The sequence below is a fragment of the Pterocles gutturalis genome, unplaced genomic scaffold (genome assembly GCF_000699245.1).
Source record: "Pterocles gutturalis isolate BGI_N339 unplaced genomic scaffold, ASM69924v1 scaffold25509, whole genome shotgun sequence".
In the NCBI taxonomy this organism is placed as follows: Eukaryota; Metazoa; Chordata; class Aves; order Pterocliformes; family Pteroclidae; genus Pterocles; species Pterocles gutturalis.
Window position 1 is genome coordinate 1 of NW_010136473.1, and position 19,389 is coordinate 19,389.

The 19,389-nt window shown below is 43.9% G+C and overlaps 1 protein-coding gene across 1 annotated transcript; it reads left to right on the top strand.

Annotated features, from left to right (window-relative positions):
• Positions 1–6: 6 nt before the first annotated feature.
• On the top strand, positions 7–16,959 carry KIF4A (kinesin family member 4A; the record flags this gene model as incomplete). Its single annotated transcript, XM_010082325.1, has 29 exons — positions 7–147; positions 784–974; positions 1,270–1,362; positions 1,975–2,141; positions 2,390–2,487; positions 2,674–2,793; positions 3,374–3,549; positions 3,940–4,001; positions 4,709–4,844; positions 5,280–5,338; positions 5,547–5,652; positions 6,323–6,388; positions 6,656–6,841; positions 7,215–7,318; positions 7,625–7,769; positions 8,248–8,358; positions 9,106–9,189; positions 9,772–9,885; positions 10,130–10,285; positions 10,677–10,771; positions 11,209–11,338; positions 12,015–12,185; positions 12,569–12,676; positions 13,426–13,503; positions 13,588–13,689; positions 14,386–14,544; positions 15,235–15,354; positions 16,062–16,184; positions 16,774–16,959. Coding segments are annotated over 29 exons (3,587 nt in total), but the record flags the coding sequence as incomplete, so codon positions are not given.
• Between the last annotated feature and the right edge of the window lie 2,430 nt (positions 16,960–19,389).

Sequence of the window (19,389 nt, forward strand, 5' to 3'; positions counted from 1 at the left end):
CTCGCTGAGCGCTGTCCCTTCTCTCCCCGCAGGTGGTGGTGGGGAACGATAAGTCGTTCACCTATGACTATGTGTTCGACCCCTCTGTTGAACAAGAGGAAGTCTTCAACACAGCCGTCGCCCCGCTCATACGGGGCATCTTCAAAGGTTTGTAGTGACTGCGGTCAAGCTCTGTTTTAAAATACTGGGGGGCTTTGGGGGGTGCAGGTGTGTGGAAGGAAGTGCTGCTCTGTTTAGTTCTCTATTCTAGCTCATTTATTCTTTGGTCTTCTCAGAAAATAAAATCCTGTGCTGTCTAGACCATGGCTCCAGTCTCTAGTGGGAAGTGCCAGATCTTCCCTGTTCAGAAGCAGTTGTACTCTGTTGGGCTATCAAAGTGACCTGTGTGTGTTCATGGGGTCTTTTTAATTCCTGAAGCTATTTATATAAGGTAGGAGAACTGTACTAAGGATATAAGCATCCTGTACCAGAACTCGTTACTGATGCTACAGCGGAGCTGGGATGACAGAGACCTTACACTGTGTTTCTGTGACTAACTCTAGTACAGCAACAGAGCGGGCTTATAAAGCTGGAAGAATAGTTTTATCTGTGCTTTGGGGGGCTTTTAATTGACTTTTTTCCTTGGTGTTGCTAACTGCGACCTGTATATAAAGGCTGGGTAAAGTGGCAGCGAGGGACAGTGCTTTTTTGGAAGAATGCTTTTACTAGAATGCAGCTTTGTTCACCGAAGTTTTTTCTGATTCCCACGTGACCATCTGATCCAGGTGCCCTTTGTTCCCCCAGGGTATAATGCCACTGTCTTAGCCTACGGACAGACGGGATCTGGAAAAACGTACTCTATGGGAGGTACCTACACTGCCAGTCAAGAGGATGACCCCAGTGTGGGGGTCATCCCTCGGGTCATCAAACTGCTGTTTAAGGAGAAGGAGCAAAGACAGGATTGGGAATTCGTCCTCAAAGTTTCTTATCTAGAGGTAAAAGTTGTTTCGATTTTAAAACTATTACAAAGTTGTGAATAGCACATAAAGTGAGCTTTAATGAGGCCACCTCCTTCAAGTAGCAGGTATTTATTGTTAAATCAAAACCTAAGACTACATAAGGCTTTGTCAGGAACTGGATTCTGAGTCCTAGCTATCTTTTTTTAAAGGTAAAATGAATATAAAGTCACACAGAGTTAGCCATGATTTCAGTGTAACTGTACATCGTTCTATATGCAAATTGTTCTCTTGTGAGCCTGCTCGTTCTGAACTGCTGTTCTGCTGCTTTCAGATCTACAATGAGGATATTCTAGACCTGCTGTGCCCGTCAAGAGAGCGCTCTTCTCAAATCAGTATACGGGAAGATCCTAAAGAAGGCATAAAGGTCTGTGGCCTGGGTAGATGTAGGTGCATAAGGGGGTGGCATGGCTAGGGACGAACGTTTTGGTGAAACAACTGTCTGATTCCTTGAGCACTGCTTTATATAAATTGAGCTCTTGGTGACTCTTGAGTTCACTCAAAGGGTAACGCCAATAGGGTTAGACAGTCATGACAAAGCCATTTGCAAGTCCTGTTCTGACTTTTTTTGAAGGCTGATTTGGGTGAATATCTGATAATGTTGTACTTTAGGTCCCTTCACCAGATTTCAAACTCTGTTGCAATTGTGCTCTTTGGTTTGGCAGATGTAGTGTGCAACAAAGGGATCCTGAAGGGAAGCTATTCAAATGTTCAAGTTATTTTCTTAGTAGTTTTGTACAGATGTGCACTGTAAAAGAAAAAAAATCTTGTGCTACTGCTTACTCTGTGTACTTGTTTTGTAGTTAAACTTCCATCTATCGGCTGTTCTTCATTCATACAGTTTCAGTTTGCAGGGGTGGGTAGGCTGACAGTTGTCACACACACAACTTAGGTGTTGATGTCACCTGTGGCTTTGATCCATTAATGTTTTTATGTGTAATATTTTGCTGCTCACTGTCGTCTTTCTCCCTGGATACAGATTGTAGGGTTAACAGAAAGAAATGTCACCTGTGCCCAAGATACTGTATCCTGCTTAGAGCAAGGGAACAATTCCAGAACGGTGGCCTCCACGGCAATGAACTCCCAGTCCTCGCGGTCCCATGCCATCTTCACTGTTTGCATTGATCAGAAAAAGAAAAATGACAAGTAAGTGTGATTGTGCAGCTACTCCTAGCAGCTGTTAGGAGCCAGACTTTCAAAATTTCATAGTCCTGTCATTCTTTCTTGGTCTGGGATGAACTCAGCTCAGCCTCTTGGGGCAGTTCCTTTGTTTGGGTGTCTCTGGTATGAAGTATGTTTTTCAGCCTGGTAGCTCAACTGTAGTAGCCACTGGACTGCTCCTTGCCTAACTACATGTTTATTTGAGAGAGTAAAAGAGTCTGTTTGTGCCATAGGAACACCAGCTTTCACTCCAAGCTACACCTGGTTGATCTTGCTGGCTCTGAGAGACAAAAGAAGACCAAGGCTGAGGGAGACCGACTAAAAGAGACTGGTATAGCTTGGGTTTCTTACCACTTCTGAGTTCAGAAATTGAGTCCTTGTCAGGAAAAGCAAAGCAGTTATTTAACCCTTATAACGTGCTTTATTTTAACCTTTTAAAATTTTTAAATAAGGATACAAAGTGACCAGTTATTAGCTGTTGAGGTAGCTCTACTCACTGTGATCTGTTTGCATGCAGGCATCAACATAAACAGAGGTCTCCTCTGCCTGGGGAATGTGATTAGTGCTCTGGGTGATGAAAATAAAAAGGGCGGGTTTGTCCCCTACAGAGACTCAAAGTTAACAAGACTGCTGCAAGGTAAGAGATGGGTGATGATAAAGCCTAAATCTACAGATGCACTTTAAATAACAAAGTAGCAAAACCCCCTAACAGCTGTACAACTGCAGTTCAAAGCCATAGCTGCTATTGACAAAGGGATTGCTTTTATTGGTTCAGTTCCTCTCCTTGCTGAAGGCTGGACCTTATCTATACTCTTATTTTTAGGTTACAAATGCATTGAGATGGACTCATAAATAAGTGTCTCATAAATACGTGTAATACCAAAGGATAAAATGCCATGCAGCTTGATGATCTGAACAAACATGTTCTTAGCCAATAATTCTTTAAATTGGAAGATAGTGTAAATTCTGATATCTGTCCATGGATGTCTTGAGTATTACTGTGTGGGAGAAGGGAGGGGAAAACCTGGAAGAACTATGCCAGAAATGGGAGACAGAAATTACAGCAATTACTTAACAGGACAACAGTATTATTGGGGCTGGATATCTTCTAGCTGTAGTATAGAGATGCACTCATGTGGTCTTAGAGGTCTTAAAGATATCTTCCTAGTCATTCTTGCTCTCTCTGAGCATTGTTTGTGCCTTGTTTTCCTTCTCAGATTCTTTGGGTGGTAACAGCCACACTCTCATGATTGCCTGTGTAAGCCCAGCGGATTCCAATTTAGAAGAAACTCTAAATACTTTGCGTTATGCTGACAGAGCAAGAAAAATAAAAAATAAACCAATTGTCAACCTCGATCCCCAGGCGGCTGAGCTGCATCACCTGAAGCAGCAGGTACTTGGGTGCTTTCTTCATGTGAGAGGAATGGATCTATCTTTTTGGTCGTAAGCTCAGTAAACAGCAAGCAAAGACACAGGATGCCCAGCTACAGAAAATGTGCAGAAGATATTTAGTATGTGTTTCTCTTTTGAGATTGGTATAAGGGGAATACATGAATAACAAACATGCTCCGATCTGAGCATTCCTGATGAAGAGCAGGTCAGGTTTTTTTTTAGGAGTAAATTAATTGAAATACTGTAGCAACATGATTCCTTTCCACGGGCAATGGTAAAAGGAGAGTTGTGGAGCCCGTGATTCTTGATAAGACGAAGGATCTTAAGTGTTCCTTCAACCATCTAGTTACTGTATGGGAGACATTTACAAGAAATGATTGTTTCTTTCCAGGTTCAACAGCTACAGGTGTTACTGCTGCAGGCCCATGGAGGGACCCTCCCAGTGTCTGTCAAGTAAGATTTATAGATGAATGCTCAATCTATCTGATGGGCATCACCCATCAGCAAAGGCTCTATCTAAATCTCCTTTGCTCCAGACAGTGCTGTAGAGTGGGGGAAGACCAAACTGGTCACTTACTAATAGGATCTAGACAATTTTGGTTTTTCCTCCTTTTGTTCTTTTTGTTATACTTACTGAAATTCCATGCATGTATGGGTCATTTAGTTTTGTAACAAGCTCTTTAAGATCGCAAAAAAATCAGTGCAAGGAAATATGAGAGGAACTAGGCAATGTCTCCTAAAGAAGCATCTGTTTCTCTGACCAATGCATCTCTCTTCTTCCTCACCCCTCTGCCCCTAAATACAGGGCACCTCCATCTCCGTTGTTCTTAAAAGCACAAAATGCAGGGAAGAGTTGGAATGTGTAGGTATTGTCTTCTCAGGATGTTTCAAAACCCAGTACATGCAGTTTACAGGCTTGCCATGGTTAAACAGCATTACTGTTTCAAAGGGTGTTTTCTTCTCTTGCAAAAGTCTACTTTTGGTATCCTATAGTACTTAAGTTTTTTAAATTGAGATTAGACTTCCTCCAGTTATTTCTGTTCATCTGCTACAACCCATATTTATTGTAAGTTGTTTAGGAACCTTGGAGGCAATTTCAGTGCTATTACAAACCTCTAGAAAAATCACGTTCACAAGCAAACTGGTCTTTAATGTTTCAGTAGTATGGCACCTTCGGAGAATCTTCAGTCCCTGATGGAGAAGAACCAGTCGCTAATGGAGGAGAATCAGAAGCTGAGCCGAGGGCTGAGTGAGGCTGCTGGTCAGACAGCACAGATGTTGGAGAGGATCATTCTGGTAAGGTTCAGTTACCCAGGAAGAGCTTTAAGTTGCATGACTCCCCCTTGTAGCTGAAGATTAATCAGTAGTAGTTCTGTAAGACAGGACATCCTGTCAGAGCCTATACATCTGGTGGCTTCAGTGGGGAAAAGTAGACCTGAATCTTTCAGCTTTTCTATTGCTTTAATGTTTGAAATACCAGCACTTGCACAGGTGCTTTCTCTCCTCTCTCTTCCCCACCCTGCTCTGCTTTGATTTGGTTCCCTGCAGTGTATATTTCTGACAAAAAGGGTGTTAAGTCTAAGCAGACTAACAGTGATGATCATGCAGGATCTTTCAGTACATTGATTTGCCACAAACTGACAACATATCTTTTGCTACAAATAAATTAGTTGTTTGCTGGCTTCTCACTTTGCTTCTCCTACAATTCAGTATAATTCTGCCTTCTCTTAGACAGAACAAGAAAATGAGAAGATGAATGCCAAACTAGAACAACTTCAGCAACATGCTCTGTAAGTCTGTTTCCACACCCTACTCATGCTGAGGAAGTATCTTTCTGCATTAATTGTTTTTGTTGGGATAAACTGGATACAGTCAATTTGTGTTTGGTCATCCAGAGCTCATTTGTATGTTCAGTGGGGAAAGCTGTTCCTTATTGGCACGTGTGACACAAACGTGCCAGGTAATACTCATGGACTCATTCCTGTGTCTGCGTTGCAGATGCAAGCTTGATCTGCAGAAGCTGGTAGAGACTGTAGAAGATGCGGAACTAAAAGAGAACGTAGAGGTGATTCGCGATCTGCAGCAAGTGTTGGCTCAGTTTCAGGTAAGACTGAATCCGGGGAGAGAAAAGACTGTGCTGAGTGAGTTTACAAATGAAATCTAGGTTCTTCTGCCAATCTGCTGAGCAGTGGATTCCACTCTGCAGAAACCTTGCTTGAGGAGCCCAGGAATTACAAGGAATTACTCTTGATATCCCTTTCAAAACAAGCTGTCCTGCTGTGCTTTTAATGCTGCAGAAAGGCCCCTTGTGCTTAAGTGGAAGAGTCTTCATAAAAGAATCTGAAAGTGGGAGATTAGCGTGGATTTACAATCCAAAAGTTGGAAGGACAGTTATGAACTTGGTAGTTTTAATGAGTGACCCAAGCTGCAGAGACCTGAAATTGTTAAATAGAAGTTGCCAAATCTTTGTCTAATTGAGGAACTTCTCTGTTCTCCCTTGCTAGACCTTCCCCCTCTTCCTGACTCTTGTGAGGAGCTGGCTGCCAATGGTGGAGTTCAGGGAGGACTAGAAAGAGTGCCTTGTCCAGCTAGTCCAGGAGGAGTGTGCTCACTTTACTAAGGAGGAAAACAATGGCATCCTCTTTCCCAGATACAGCTTTCTGGGCAGAGGAGAATAACATTATGCTTTGTCATAGGCCAACAGACTGTTATTGGCTTCATTTTGCTTCATCTTTCACCTTTTACCAAAAGTTTCTTCTCTTTGTCCTGCATAGAGTGAAAATGCTGCTACAATGGAAGCTGCTGCGGAGATGGCAAGCTCTGAGCAGGATGCTACAGCTGTAAGTGAGGAGAGTCCAGCAGTGCAGACCTTACCAGGGGCATGTTTTTATCCCCTCATCCCTCTTTTATCTGCATCCTTATGCCAATTTTCTAATCCAAATGTTGGTAAATAATGTGTCAATAACCTATTCTAATTTCTGAATATCTACTTTTTTTTTGGTGGGGGGGAAAGGGGGGCAGAATTTGCGGTGTTCTGCAAAAACTCTGACCAGGTAGTTGAAGAGCTTTCGGCTGGCCTCTCCAGCTCACTGCTGTGTCTCCTCCAGGAAGCTGAGATGGGCCAGGATACCAAGAGATCTTCGGATGACTTCACCACTCAACATGCCCTCCGTCAAGCACAGATGTCCAAAGAGCTGCTTGAATTGAACAAAGCCCTGTCTCTGAAAGAGGCACTTGCCAAAAAAATGACCCAGAATGATAGTCAGCTGGAGCCCATTCAGTCCCAATACCAGGTAAACTCTTCTGAAATAGTTCTTGGAAGGCTATGTTCAGTTTCTTTTTACCTGTTTAAAGCAGTCACTGCATGGTGAGGAGGGAAGGGAAGATCTGTCCTCTCATGAGCGTGTTCTCACTGGGTTTCCTGAAGCTGGGTCACTGCCCCCTTGGACGTGGGGGGCAGTTAACTACAGGGGTCAGTAGAGAAGGGGGAGGGATGACCGTGCCCAGCTACCTACAGACAGCTCTGCCACAGAAGATGGTCTTGTCCCTGAGATAAGCTGTTAGCCACAGGAGTGTGGTTTTTCAAGGCCTTCTGTCTTAAAGCTTTGTCTCAGAGTGGAGTTTCAAGGCTTTTATTTGGAGACTTACTACTCTTGTCCTTTCTAGACTAATATCAAGGATCTGGAGCTGGAGGTCAGCAATTTGCAAAAAGAAAAGGAAGAGTTGATCCTTGCTCTGCATATGGCAAAGAAGGATGTCAACCAAGCCAAGTAAGAGTGACTGTGCAAGCTGTGTGGCTTATAGCACTGAAAATTGTGTTAATGTCCCTGTAAAAAGTCATTGTACTGCGTTTCTGCTATTTGTAAAAGCTCTTATTTTGATGCAAATGCATCCCTTTAACGGCTGTGGGAGTTATGTGAATTGCAGAGGAGCCTGATAGTGGGCTCTCATCAGTGGGAAAGGCTATAATCCACAATTGCCTGGGTTTTCATGAGGTGTCTCCAAAGTTCGAGAATCCTTGATTGAGAATAACAGTAATTGGGGGGACCTGTTTTTAAAGTGTGATTTCTTTACAGACTGAGTGAACGGCGTCGGAAGAGACTTCTGGAGTTGGAAGGGCAAATAAATGAGCTGAAGAAAAAGCTGAATGAGCAATCAAAGCTATTAAAGCTGAAGGAGTCTACAGAGCGCACAGTCTCCAAGCTGAACCAGGAGATCAGGGTAACCAACCCTAGCGTGCAGTTCTCAGGCTTGCTCCGTTGTAGACAAAGCAGCTTTCAGACAGAATGCACATACTTTCTGTTTTGTTAGACTGAGAACAGCAGTTTTTTGGCAAGATATTCCTTTTGGCTACGTGACCACGATTGCTGGTGTAATAAAATAGGCAGGTGACTACTGAGGCTTGGGGATAGAAGAAGCCCAGAGCTGCTTCATGCTATTCCGATAATTAATTGCCTCGGTTGAATCACTTGGCTTCACTTTGTGCACACCATGTGTGTACCGTGCATGTGTTAGTCTTCTCTTCATGCCTTAAAAGATGAATTCCTGGATTTTAGCACTTTGAGGGTGTCCTTAGGCATGTACTCGGAGCGGGCAGCACATTGTAATATTTCCCGTCTGCCACCCCTCGCCCCTGACAGGCACTAGGGGAGTGTAGGTTGAAACTACCCAGCATGCAAGTACCGCTTCTATTTTTCAGGAAATGAAAAGCCAACGAGTACAGCTGATGCGCCAAATGAAAGAAGATGCTGAGAAATTCAGGCAATGGAAACAACAGAAGGACAAGGAAGTGATCCAGCTGAAAGCACGGGTGAGCAAACAATAAGCCCCTAAACTGTACCTCCCTGCGAAGAGTGAAACAAATCATTAAGGTGTTTGCTGCAAGGCTTTGTTTAACTAGCAAGCATCTGAAAAACATCTGGGGAATGCTTTGAAGATAAGGTTAGTTCATATGGTTGCCACCTTTCACCAGTTGGTGTAAATGGACTGGCTTATGTCTGGAGATCTTAAAGCTATCAACACAGTTGTCATGAATCATCTCTAAAGCAGGAGGCAAAAATATTTAATATTTTTAAGTACTTGAAGTTGTAGGGTTTGGCCACAGAATGGGAGGTATTTAAACTTTCAAAGGGTTATTGAAGCTGCAGGTAAACAGTGAGACTTGTTAATGAAACCCAGCTGCTTGTAGCATTCAAGTGCAATGGATAGCAAACATCTGCACCTCTTGAGTTCTGGTCTCACGGGAATTCTTACTGTAACAAGTTTGCTCCTCCGTGCTTTAGGATCCTAAGTCTTAAACTTTAGGTCTGAGGTCTCGGACAGCCTTTAGGCTCCTAAACCTTTTTAATGGCAAGTGTGCAGCCCCTAACAGCCACTTGTTCTCGGAGGTAGTACATCGCTTAAGCTCGCAATGATCAGTGAAATAATTACCGTGAAGCACTTGTGTTGCAGAATGGCAAATGTAATTATTCTGTTCCAAGAAGGGTGAAAATGGCCAGAAGTATTAATGGGATATGATTTTTTTTTTTCCACCTGTCTTAACATTTTTTCCCTGCAGGATCGCAAGAGGCAATATGAGCTACTTAAGCTAGAACGAGATTTCCAGAAGCAGGCCAGTGTACTTCGGCGCAAAACAGAAGAGGTAAGGAGCTGGTATCTGCTAAAAACTCCTGATCAATTCCTGAAGGTCTGCAGAGCATGGTTGGAGGTTGTAATAGAATACGCAGAAGCTTCTTAAAAGCAGTTTGAAGATCTGGAATTAGGTGCTTTCTTCTCTGTAGAAAAATATCATGCTTCTGCCTTGTAGCCTTTGAGGGATTCTAGTTCAATTTGCTTCTTAAAGGGTAAATTACCTTTTGAGCCATCAAGCTGCTGTGGCAAAGCTATTACAGAAACCCAGGTTAGAAAGTCTAAAATGAGCTTGGGTGGACATGCTAGATTGCAGTTCAAAATTCTTTTCAGGATGGCTGTATAGAAGAAATGCATCTTGAAACCCACATTTTGAATGCTTTCTTCTATGATTAGGCCTCAGAGCAGGTTGTCTTTAAACTGGGAATCTCAGCAAAGGAAATAAAGTAACGGACTCTCTAGTCTTCACTTAATTCTAAAGTTGTTCTGGTTTTATTAACCCTAAGCTCTCATTGTCTCAATGGCTGGCTTGCATTGGGAATACTTTGTTTTCAACTGTTGCAGATTATTAAGTAACTACTAAAATATTTTACAGGCAGCAGCTGCTAACAAGCGCTTAAAGGATGCTCTGCAGAAACAACGGGAGGCTGCAGATAAACGGAAAGAGACTCAAAATCGGGGAATGGAAGGAGTTGCTGCACGAGTAAAAGTGGGTGACAATGTGTTGTGCATTGCAACAAACAATGGGCAAACTTAGCAGCACCTACGGAGTTAACAAAGATGGGTTTGATGGCTGGAGAGCAGAGGGGAGGAACACAGAATTATATATTAAGCGAGGCAGTGTGATTACTTAGGTTACCTGTGAAGGCATTTCCGAGGGTTCAGTCCTGAAGCTGGGACTACAGTGAGCCACTATACTGTTTTTTGGGTTTTGATGGCTTTTTTCCCTCCAGAGCTGGCTTGCAAATGAAGTAGAGGTTCTTGTTAGTACTGAAGAGGCTCGACGGCACCTTGCAGACCTTCTGGAGGACAGAAAGATCTTGGCACAGGAGCTCCTTCAGCTTAAAGAGAAGAAAGAGGCTGGGGAAAACCCACCTCTAAAGCTCCGGGTAAGAGAGAGGGAAATGCCATTTTCCCTGTCCCACACCTCAGGCTATGCAGCAAGTACTAGAACTTATTCTCTCCTATTTGCCCTTTTCCCTCAGAAGGCAGGGATGGAGGTGGTTGGTTCCCTTTCTGTTACTGTCTTCTGGCATGTCAGGGAACAGAATTAAAGTAACTCATTACTTAATGCATTGAATCTGATGGATGTGAGTGGGTCACACCCCTTATCAAAGACTCTATGCTTTTGGGAAGGAGCAATGGCATTTAAGCTATAGAGAGATACTTGGAGGCTTTTATAATAGTACAGCTCTTTGCTGAAATGTCTGTAAATGAAAGCCCAGTCATCTGCATTTCTTCACCTATTGCTCCCTTCTGTCCATTGCTGCAATTCTTTAGAGACGCACCTACTCCCTCGCAGATTTGGAGGCATCAGAGATGGACGTTTCCATATCGAAGCAGATAGAAAGCCTGGAAACTGAGATGGGGCTCAGGTAAGGCAGTAGAAAAATGCTGATTTACACAACCTTGCCTCTGGTTTTTTTCCTCATCTTTATCTACAACTCCTCTGTGAAACAGAAGAGAAAGTAAAATAACTTATACACTGACACTAAAAATGCTGAGATAAGACCACATGGCTTTCCTGGTTTGAATTTTTCCTACATGTTGGGTTACAAGGACACTACTCGGTCACTAAGATGGCTTTTTTCTTAGCTGTTTGTGAGCATCTCTGTATGAGGGGAACACTGCACTTTTCCTTGGAAGTGTGGAGGTGAGGAGAAACTCCCTGGTATCACATTGCAGACTCCAGCTGCCATATTAAGCAGTCAGAATTCTAACTGGAACTATTTTGTCTAATATTCTGGTGACAGTAACTTTAGCCCAGGTTTTTTCCTGTGTTGTAACCTCAAATACATGCCTTTTTCCAAAGGAGTGCCCAGATAGCGGATCTACAGCAGAAACTCTTGGATGCAGACAATGGAGATCGTGCGAAACAGCGTTGGGACAGTATTGCAACAATTCTAGAGGCTAAATGTGCTTTGAAGTATCTCCTTGGAGAGGTAAATTCTGAATTTTCCTATTTTGTCACTAAAAACAAAGGCTCTAAGTCTGCTTAGCCAGGAGTGAAAGGAAGTGACTAACAGGCTGACAGCAGAGATGAATTCAGCTGAAGCACTCTTGTTCTGGATGAGGTTGATTTCCCTCACAACTCCTGATTAAAATATTCTGTACTGTAAATCACTTTGCCTCCCTGCAGGGAGACAAGGGGAGGACTCTCTGAGGTCAGAGTGGAATGGATGTTGAGATGAGAGAAGCTCGAACAAGACCGGGGGTAGGAGAGAGCAGGAATTGGGCTAACGTGGAATTGAGGAAAGAGCAACTGAATGACAGAACTGTATATCAGGCCCTGGTTCTTGGAAATGAAAGGAAAAGAATGAAGGAGCTGATAAGGGGGAGCATTTATTTTTGGGGTCCCCCTCAATACTCTGATTTAAAGTGCTATAGGAAAGGAGATTAATCTAGAACTGCTAACATTCACGTTTCCACACTGGTTGTCAGATGTGTAGCTCTGAATCTTGTGTCTAGTCTCCTTGTTGCTGATGACCAGTCCAATTCTTAGGGTGGCTGGAAATAAAAGAGAAATGCTTCGCCTTCAGACTGCAGCATGTCTGTCCCAACAGATGTGATGAAACATGGAACTCGATGCCAAGCAATCATCTTGCTTTTGTTTTTCAGCTGGTCTCCTCAAAGGTGCAGGAAAGCAAACTGGAGAGCAGCCTTCAGCAGAGTAAAGCCAGCTGCTCGGACATGCAAAAGATGCTGATTGAAGAGCGAAACCACATAACAGAGATGGAGGCTGATTTCCAAAATCATCTTTTGGTGCAGGAACAACACCACCAAGAAAAGGTAAAACATAAGGGACAGAAATCCTGAGACTGATTCCCAGATCTGCTCAGAGATAAAGACAAAGGAGATGTGCTGAAACCAATCCATGGCTGTATATCAGATCAGGATTTGTTAGACTCTTGCAGATAGGGAGATTTCTTGGGCTTTTGTTACTATTAAGTCTTCTGTCCTATGCAAGTTGTTTTATTCAATAACTTTTTGCAGTGCTTTAAGCGCGGATGTTACACCTGAGCACCAGACAACTTTTCAAGTAGATCAGGGTGGAATCATGCTGGAAGTGGCAGAAAGAATCTTTCCAAAATTATCAAGGCCTTCGATGCCTGGGCTGCCAGGTGTCTGTTTAGGAATTCACGTCTGTCTCTGCTATATTAACTTGGTTTTAGGTTCTGTACCTGCTTAGCCAATTTCAGCAAAAAGAAGCAGCAGAGAAGAGACTGGAAGAGTCACTGAATGAGCAGGAGAAACAGCTGCAAGAGCGACTCAAGTTCCAGGTAGAGTGTCTGGATGTGGCTTGGGGAGGGTGTGCTCATTAGGGCTACCTGTTAATTGGAATAGTAGCTTTAGAGTGAGGGAGATGCAGAAGGATTGAGAGTGTTTCCATTCGTAGCTAAGATTGCTCGATTCAGTTGTTGCAGGGGATGGTTGCCATACAGGTCTGAGTAAGCCTGTGGGTTTTTTCTCTTATGTATCTTCTTCCATTAAATAAATGTAAATACAGCTACGAGGCCTGCTACAGTCTGACCAGCTTGTACAAACTTCTTCCATGCTCAGAGCACCTTTAGTGAGGATATTCAACACGCTGTTACTAATCCTTTGCTGAGCAGAGCAAAGAACTTTGGCTTGGTCATGTAAACATGTTACAAGCTGCACCTTGTCTTGGCACTAAGAATTAAGTGGTGTAGCAAGCTTCTGTGGCAGGGCCTGTTCAGTGATGTTTTAAAGCAAAAACAGTCTAGGTGCACCTGATTGGGAGAGAAGCCTTTAGAAAGAGGGAGTTTAGATCTTAAGTGATCACTCTGAAAGGATCAAATTCTCTCTGTTGTATTGACAGTGTTACGCATTAAAATAAAGGTATCGGCACTAATGATTTTCCTGATTAGTCAGAGCTGATCTCCTGTTGGAGAATACAAAGCAGCCCTTTTGATCTTGCAAGAAAGATCCAAATAGAAAAATCTGTCCCAAACAACTATTTGTGCTACCTCCACGTAAGCCTACAGATTTCATCTTGTCTTGCCAACAGGAGGAAGAGTTGGAGAAAATGAGGGAGATCTGTCAGAAGAACCAAGAACTTCTCCAGGAAAACGACACTCTTAAACAGGTAGAGACCTGTACAGACAAAAGAGCTGCTTGGCAATTGGGTTACTGTATTTTACAAAGCTAACTCTTTTGTCCCTCTTAACAGAAACTGCTGCTCCTCCAAGTTGCCAGTGGACAGAAGCTCCGTCACATTCAGCAAATCCCGTCTGACTCCCCAGATTCTTCTTTTGATTATATTCCACCCAAAGTAAGGATTCTGCATACCAATTTTCATGCTTATGTTGTACCTGGGTTCTTATCAAAAGTTCATACTGGCTATTAATAATCTTGGTTTCCTTCTCCCAAGTTGCTTTTTACACAGCATCTTGTTCCACTTGTTGAAGTAAGCCTGGTCTCTACTTCAGACAGTCCTTAAGGTTTCTGTTTTCAGAATACTTCTGAAAATAGCTTGCATTGGTCTTTAGATCTTTAAAAACAAACAAACCCCACCAAAACCCAAACCTGATTCCTCGGTGTCCACTTGTGTCTGACTCTGTATTCTCCTTAGCAATCCAGGTGTTCTCTCTGTAGCATTTCCAGTCTCTGAGTCATGGAGCAAGGCATCTGTCATAAAAAATGTAATCATGACTTTGCAAAAGAGCCAAATCTATTGCTGGGAGGAATAAATGACCTAGAACTATTTTTGCCAAGACTGTGAAACAGATCTATTAATTTTCCAAGGATTTATCAACTCGATATCTTTATAAACTCTAACAGTTTACATTGACTGATTTGATTTTTAATCCCTGACAGCTTGATCTCTTGTCTCCTCCCTAACCCTATGTCCTTCTTGGCCCTCTGAGAGGAATGGGGCTGTGGTGGTGGCACTCTGAAGTGCCTTAATAAAACATAAACCCACTGTTATTTCTTCTCGGGCCTCAACCCTTATAATTTCTGTGTGTAGCCAAAGACTCGCCGGCAAACGACAGCAAAACCCCGTGCACCGACCCCAGTAATGCATGTGGAAGAGCTGTTCTCTGACTCGGGGGAGTCTGGAGGGGAGACGGATGCAGAGTGGGTTCCAGTAAAAGCAGCCAAAGGACCAAAGAAAAGCGTGCTGGGGGTAAGATGCAGTTACCTTTGACTCGTTATTAATTATAAGGGAATCACTTCCCTCCTTTCACTGGAGCTTGTCAACCTGATCCATTCTGAATTACAGTACTCCGAGTGGTTTGGGTTTTGGGGAGTTCTTTTTGTCTGTGTTGCAGGAAGGAGGGTTTGTGCTTGATACTTGAACTCTTACGAGTCCATTACGTAGCCCAGTGGAGCTTCAGTGCAAATTACTGCTCAGCTCAGAGCTGTAGTTTGGAGCAGCTGGTCTGTGCAGTCTGCTACTGCTTCACATACCCAGAAATGAGAGAGGTTCGTTGCTCTGATAGGCCATGAAGTAGCTAAAATGGATCAGCTCTGCCTAGATGGAGGGCCCTGGGTATGGGGACTCGGATTTGCCTCCTCGTACATAAATGTCAGTGTGATTATTTGATACACTGGCATCCTTTTGGATAACTTGAAGTCAGGGATTGAGTAATTGGTGATGCTGATTTTGGGCCTACTGAAGCAAGAGATGGGGCTGTAGGTGGAAAGACCTTGTTTCTTTTCCTGGGATGCAGGACTGACAGTGAAACAATAAAAGCTTCCTGGCAGTTTGGGGATGGTACTGTCCTTTAGATTGCTGGAAGTGTTGACAGCTGTAGTGATCTAGATGCAGTCTATAAAACACCAAACCTCTTTCTGCACAAAATTCTTCTCTTAGTGCTCCTGCAAGGGCCGGTGTGGGAATCGGCAGTGCGGCTGCAGGAAGCAGAAGGTGGGCTGCACCAACGGCTGTAGCTGTGACTCAACAAGATGCAGAAACAGAGAGGCTGGCTTTCAGGTGAGTAGTGCTGCGGTGGCAGCAGTGGTGCACAGCCTACACGGCGTGCTCTCGCAAAGCTGGATGGATGGGCCGGCGGTTATGTTATTAGTGTACGTACACAGTTTGTCAAGCTAAAGCTTATGCCCCTTTCTGAAATGCTTGGAAATGTACCTGTAGTTTATCTGTGGTAACTGAGTACAAAGTTTTCCCCTGCAGGACCAGGCTCTTGCACCAAATACAGAAATCTGTGTGGTGTCCCCAGTCAGATTTACCTACTGCCAGTTGTCAGCTACGAATCTGAAGACAATTTAAGTCTTCCTTTTGCACATATTAAATAAAAGTTGTATCTTTAGCTTCAGATGGCACAAACATGGAAGTCATTTTCAGATTATCCCTTCCATTCTTTAAAAAAAATAATTTGAGGAGGGAGTTGTAGCATCAGGAAGGTTCACGAACAGCTGATGTTGGTTAGAACTCTTGCTGGAAATGTCTGCCTTCCTCTTGGATCTTAGAGATTTGAAGCAGACACCTCCCATAGTAGTTCTTTAATTCTTGACTGTTTTATGAAACCAGTTGCCTGACAGAGGCATGTAGCATCCCGTATGGTGAGTTACTTTGCAACTGGAGAGAAGGGGGCTTAGGGACCCCTAGTATCTCTTCAGCTGTTGGTGGGGAAGGAAGGGATGGATATTGTAGAAGTGCTTCAAACTAGTGCTGCCCCTCAGGATGCCACCCCGTGTGAGGACCAAACCAGGGACTTTGAAGGTTCCTTCAAACTCGAAGACCCCACCGAAGTGACTGCAGGAGAGACCTTCTTTCAGCCTGTGTGCATCACACCAACTACAAAGGTACTGCCTATAGCTGTAAGAAAGAACCCTGGTTCTGAGTGTGTGCACACCTGGTTACAGCTAGTGGTGGGTCTTAGAGAAGAAAAAAACCTAAGGTGGTAGACTGCTGCTAGAAAATTCTGAACAGACAGGTGTCAAGCCAGATTGTATTTAAGTTTCGAGTCTGCTGAATTCTTAAGGTTTTGTACTGAAACTTTGCCATGCAGGCTTGCCATACTTTTCTCCTGAACCTTCCAGCAGTAAGAGACTGGTAATGGAGGAGCTCAAAGGACAAAATTGTATCTGTCTACGACCAAACTTACTATTCTTAAGCCATTGGCACTCTGACTTGACAGCTGTAATTTTGCCTCAGCTAGATGAATTGACTTATCCCATGTGTGCCCTCTGCACTCTATTCCAAAGGCTGTCTCTTCTTTCTCAGACCATTAATTTTGTCCTTAGAATTTTGAGTTGAGTAAAGAAATGAAGCAACTCTTGATGTTGGGCCTGGCAACTTCTGCATGTGCTGCCTCCAAGCTCCAGCACGAGCTGGCTGGCTTCTTCAGGGCTGGGACCAGCTCCAGAATTGTCTGTCTTGCTTTTCTGCTAGGTGCTGAAAGATATCACAGACCAAGATGTGTTCCTGAAGAAGCCCAGCACTGCTGCTTCCCTGCTGGTGAGAGATGATGAGTCCCAAGAGAACCACATACCCCTTGTCAAGAGAAAGAAGAGAATGCTGAGTAGCAATACGAGCTTTTTCTCGGGTTGTACCCCGATCAAAGAGGAGCTCAACTAAGGAGCCCAGAAGCTGCCCCATGACTGGGTTGTGTCATTCTTCTTTAGACCACGTTGCTGGTGACTTTTTTTAAAATTGTTGGTATCTTTTGCTGCAGCAACATCCTGCTGACTGTCCTGCCTGCCAGCTTCTGGCACCAGCAAGGGAGTCAAACACTAGTTCTTGGTAGATTGTTTCTAGTTCTTTGTAAATATTTGTGTGTGTGGGTCCTGGGCTGATGGAAAGAAACTTTCCTCTGGAATTTCTGTAGTGAGTAGAGATTATTTATCCAAGGTGTTCATTCCAGCTGCCTTCCTCATCCTGAGCTGTGAATATATTGGGTACAGTTTAATCCGTAATCTTGAAACAATTTTGCATTTGCACTGGAACTCTGGCTGCTGTCTCTTCCACTCCAGCCTGAGGAACTGCTGGTCCCAGCTGCCCTGTGCCCTCCCCTGGTGCTCGATCTGCAGGAGGCACTGTCAGTAGTCTTAACTGAGCTAGCAGAGAGGAAGGGGTCAGTGTTTCTGTACCCTCAGGGGCACTGGGCTGTCCTTGTTCTATGAAGTTATAAACTTGCTAGCCATCTGTGAATATTGTAGTAGTAATTTTAACTTGTTTTTTTAGCTTTAATAAAGTAACTACTCAAAAACCCTGACTCTAATTTAACATTATGTGGTTCATTGTGCCCAGTTGGGCCCTCTGTGCTTAAAATGGGTCTCAAAACTTCCAGCAGTTGCTGTGCTGACGGCCAGGCACCTAGTTCTTGGTCTTTTTCTGTCACAGCTCACTCAAAAAGTACACAGCCCTAACAGGCACTGCTGTGTTCCTATTCTAGCCCCTCCTTGTAGCTTTGTGAGCTCCGGCATGAAGAAGTGAGCCTTGCTTCTCCACGTGTAATTTTTCTTTTCCTCTTCAGGGGTAACAGTACCACCCCTGCCCTCTTCTTAACTTGCACATGAGATGCTGCGTTAGCACTGTTGCATAGGGTCCCCTCAAGAAGGAGCTGGACTGCTCTTCTACCTTCCCTCCTCTTTTCACAAGTCCCTGATAGTTGTAAGATGTTTGTTTCAAAGTGATTTAAACAAGTGCGTAAGTTGTGCGGACTTTACCCAGCAAAAGGGCATCCGCCTCAACCCACAACGACAGGGGCTTAGAAACTGAGTCAGGATCATTTTGTGTTTAAAGAACAGACACAGCACAAAGGCTACAAACCCTTGTGCAGGTGAAACTCCTGCTTGGAGCCAGGATGATGAAATGATCTGTGTGTGGGGCTGGGAGCAGCTGAGGCAGCAGCTCTCTCCTCACCCTTCTCAAATGCTGCTGCCTCGTGGGAAGGCATCAGAGAGGAGCTGCTGCCCAGGACCCCAGCCTGCTGGGACCCATGCTGGAAGAGGATGAGTTGTGTGGACCTGCAGCCTGGTCATACAGGGCTCCCCAGGCTGTGCTCTGAGCCCCGACACACCTCTGCTGTGACCCTGCCCTGATCAGCTGTGAAAGAAAAGCCATAAATCCGAAAAAATGGGGGGTTTGTCGGGTCTTTTTGAAGCATTGCCTCAGTCTCATCCCCTTGCACTGCCTGCCTCCTCCTGTTTGGGCTGTGCTGAGCCATGCCAAGCTGTGCCGAGCTGTGTCAAGCCGTGACAAGCCATGCCAAACTGTGCCAAGCCATGCCGAGCTGTGCCAAGCCGTGCTGAGCCGTGCCAAGCCATGCCATGCATCATCCAGCCAGAATGGGTGGGGACCCAGTGTGGGCGCCCCCAGGACACGCTCAGGACTTAAATCCAGCCGAGCAGCTTCATTTTGTGTTGGTCAGTGCCGGGAGTCCAACAGCTGCTGATGAGCTGCCCCAGGGGCAAGGGGGCACCCCAGAAAGCACGGCCAACAGCACTGCACCCCCTTAGAGCGGCAATATAATGTGTCATATATATATATATAGAGAGAGAGAGAGTGACCAAGAGTGTGTCTGGATATAAATGTACACATGTACTGAGGGTATTCCATATATAAAAGACTAGGGGTCTGCGTGCATTGGGGGTGGCTCTGTGTCTATAGTTTACTGTCTAGAGGACAGTAATTATTGATTGGGTTATATACAATATAAGAAGTTAAATGGTTTAGTCTGATACTGTGTGTATAGAGAAATGTAGAGATAAAGAATCATAGATTCCGTTAGGTTGGAAAAGACCCCTAAGATCACTGAGTCTGACGTTTTTAATATAGCCATGTGTATATATTTTAATATATATATTAAACTATGTGTTCTGTATATAAGCTATAGAACATTATAAAAATAGTGTCATATGGTCTCTGTGACATTTTTTTATTTATAGTATATTTTACATATTGAATATATCTTTTTAGTGTACATCTTTAGATGTGTTCACATACATGCATGTGTGCTATACATAATATATTGTGTATTATTCTATGTTATACATTATATAGTAG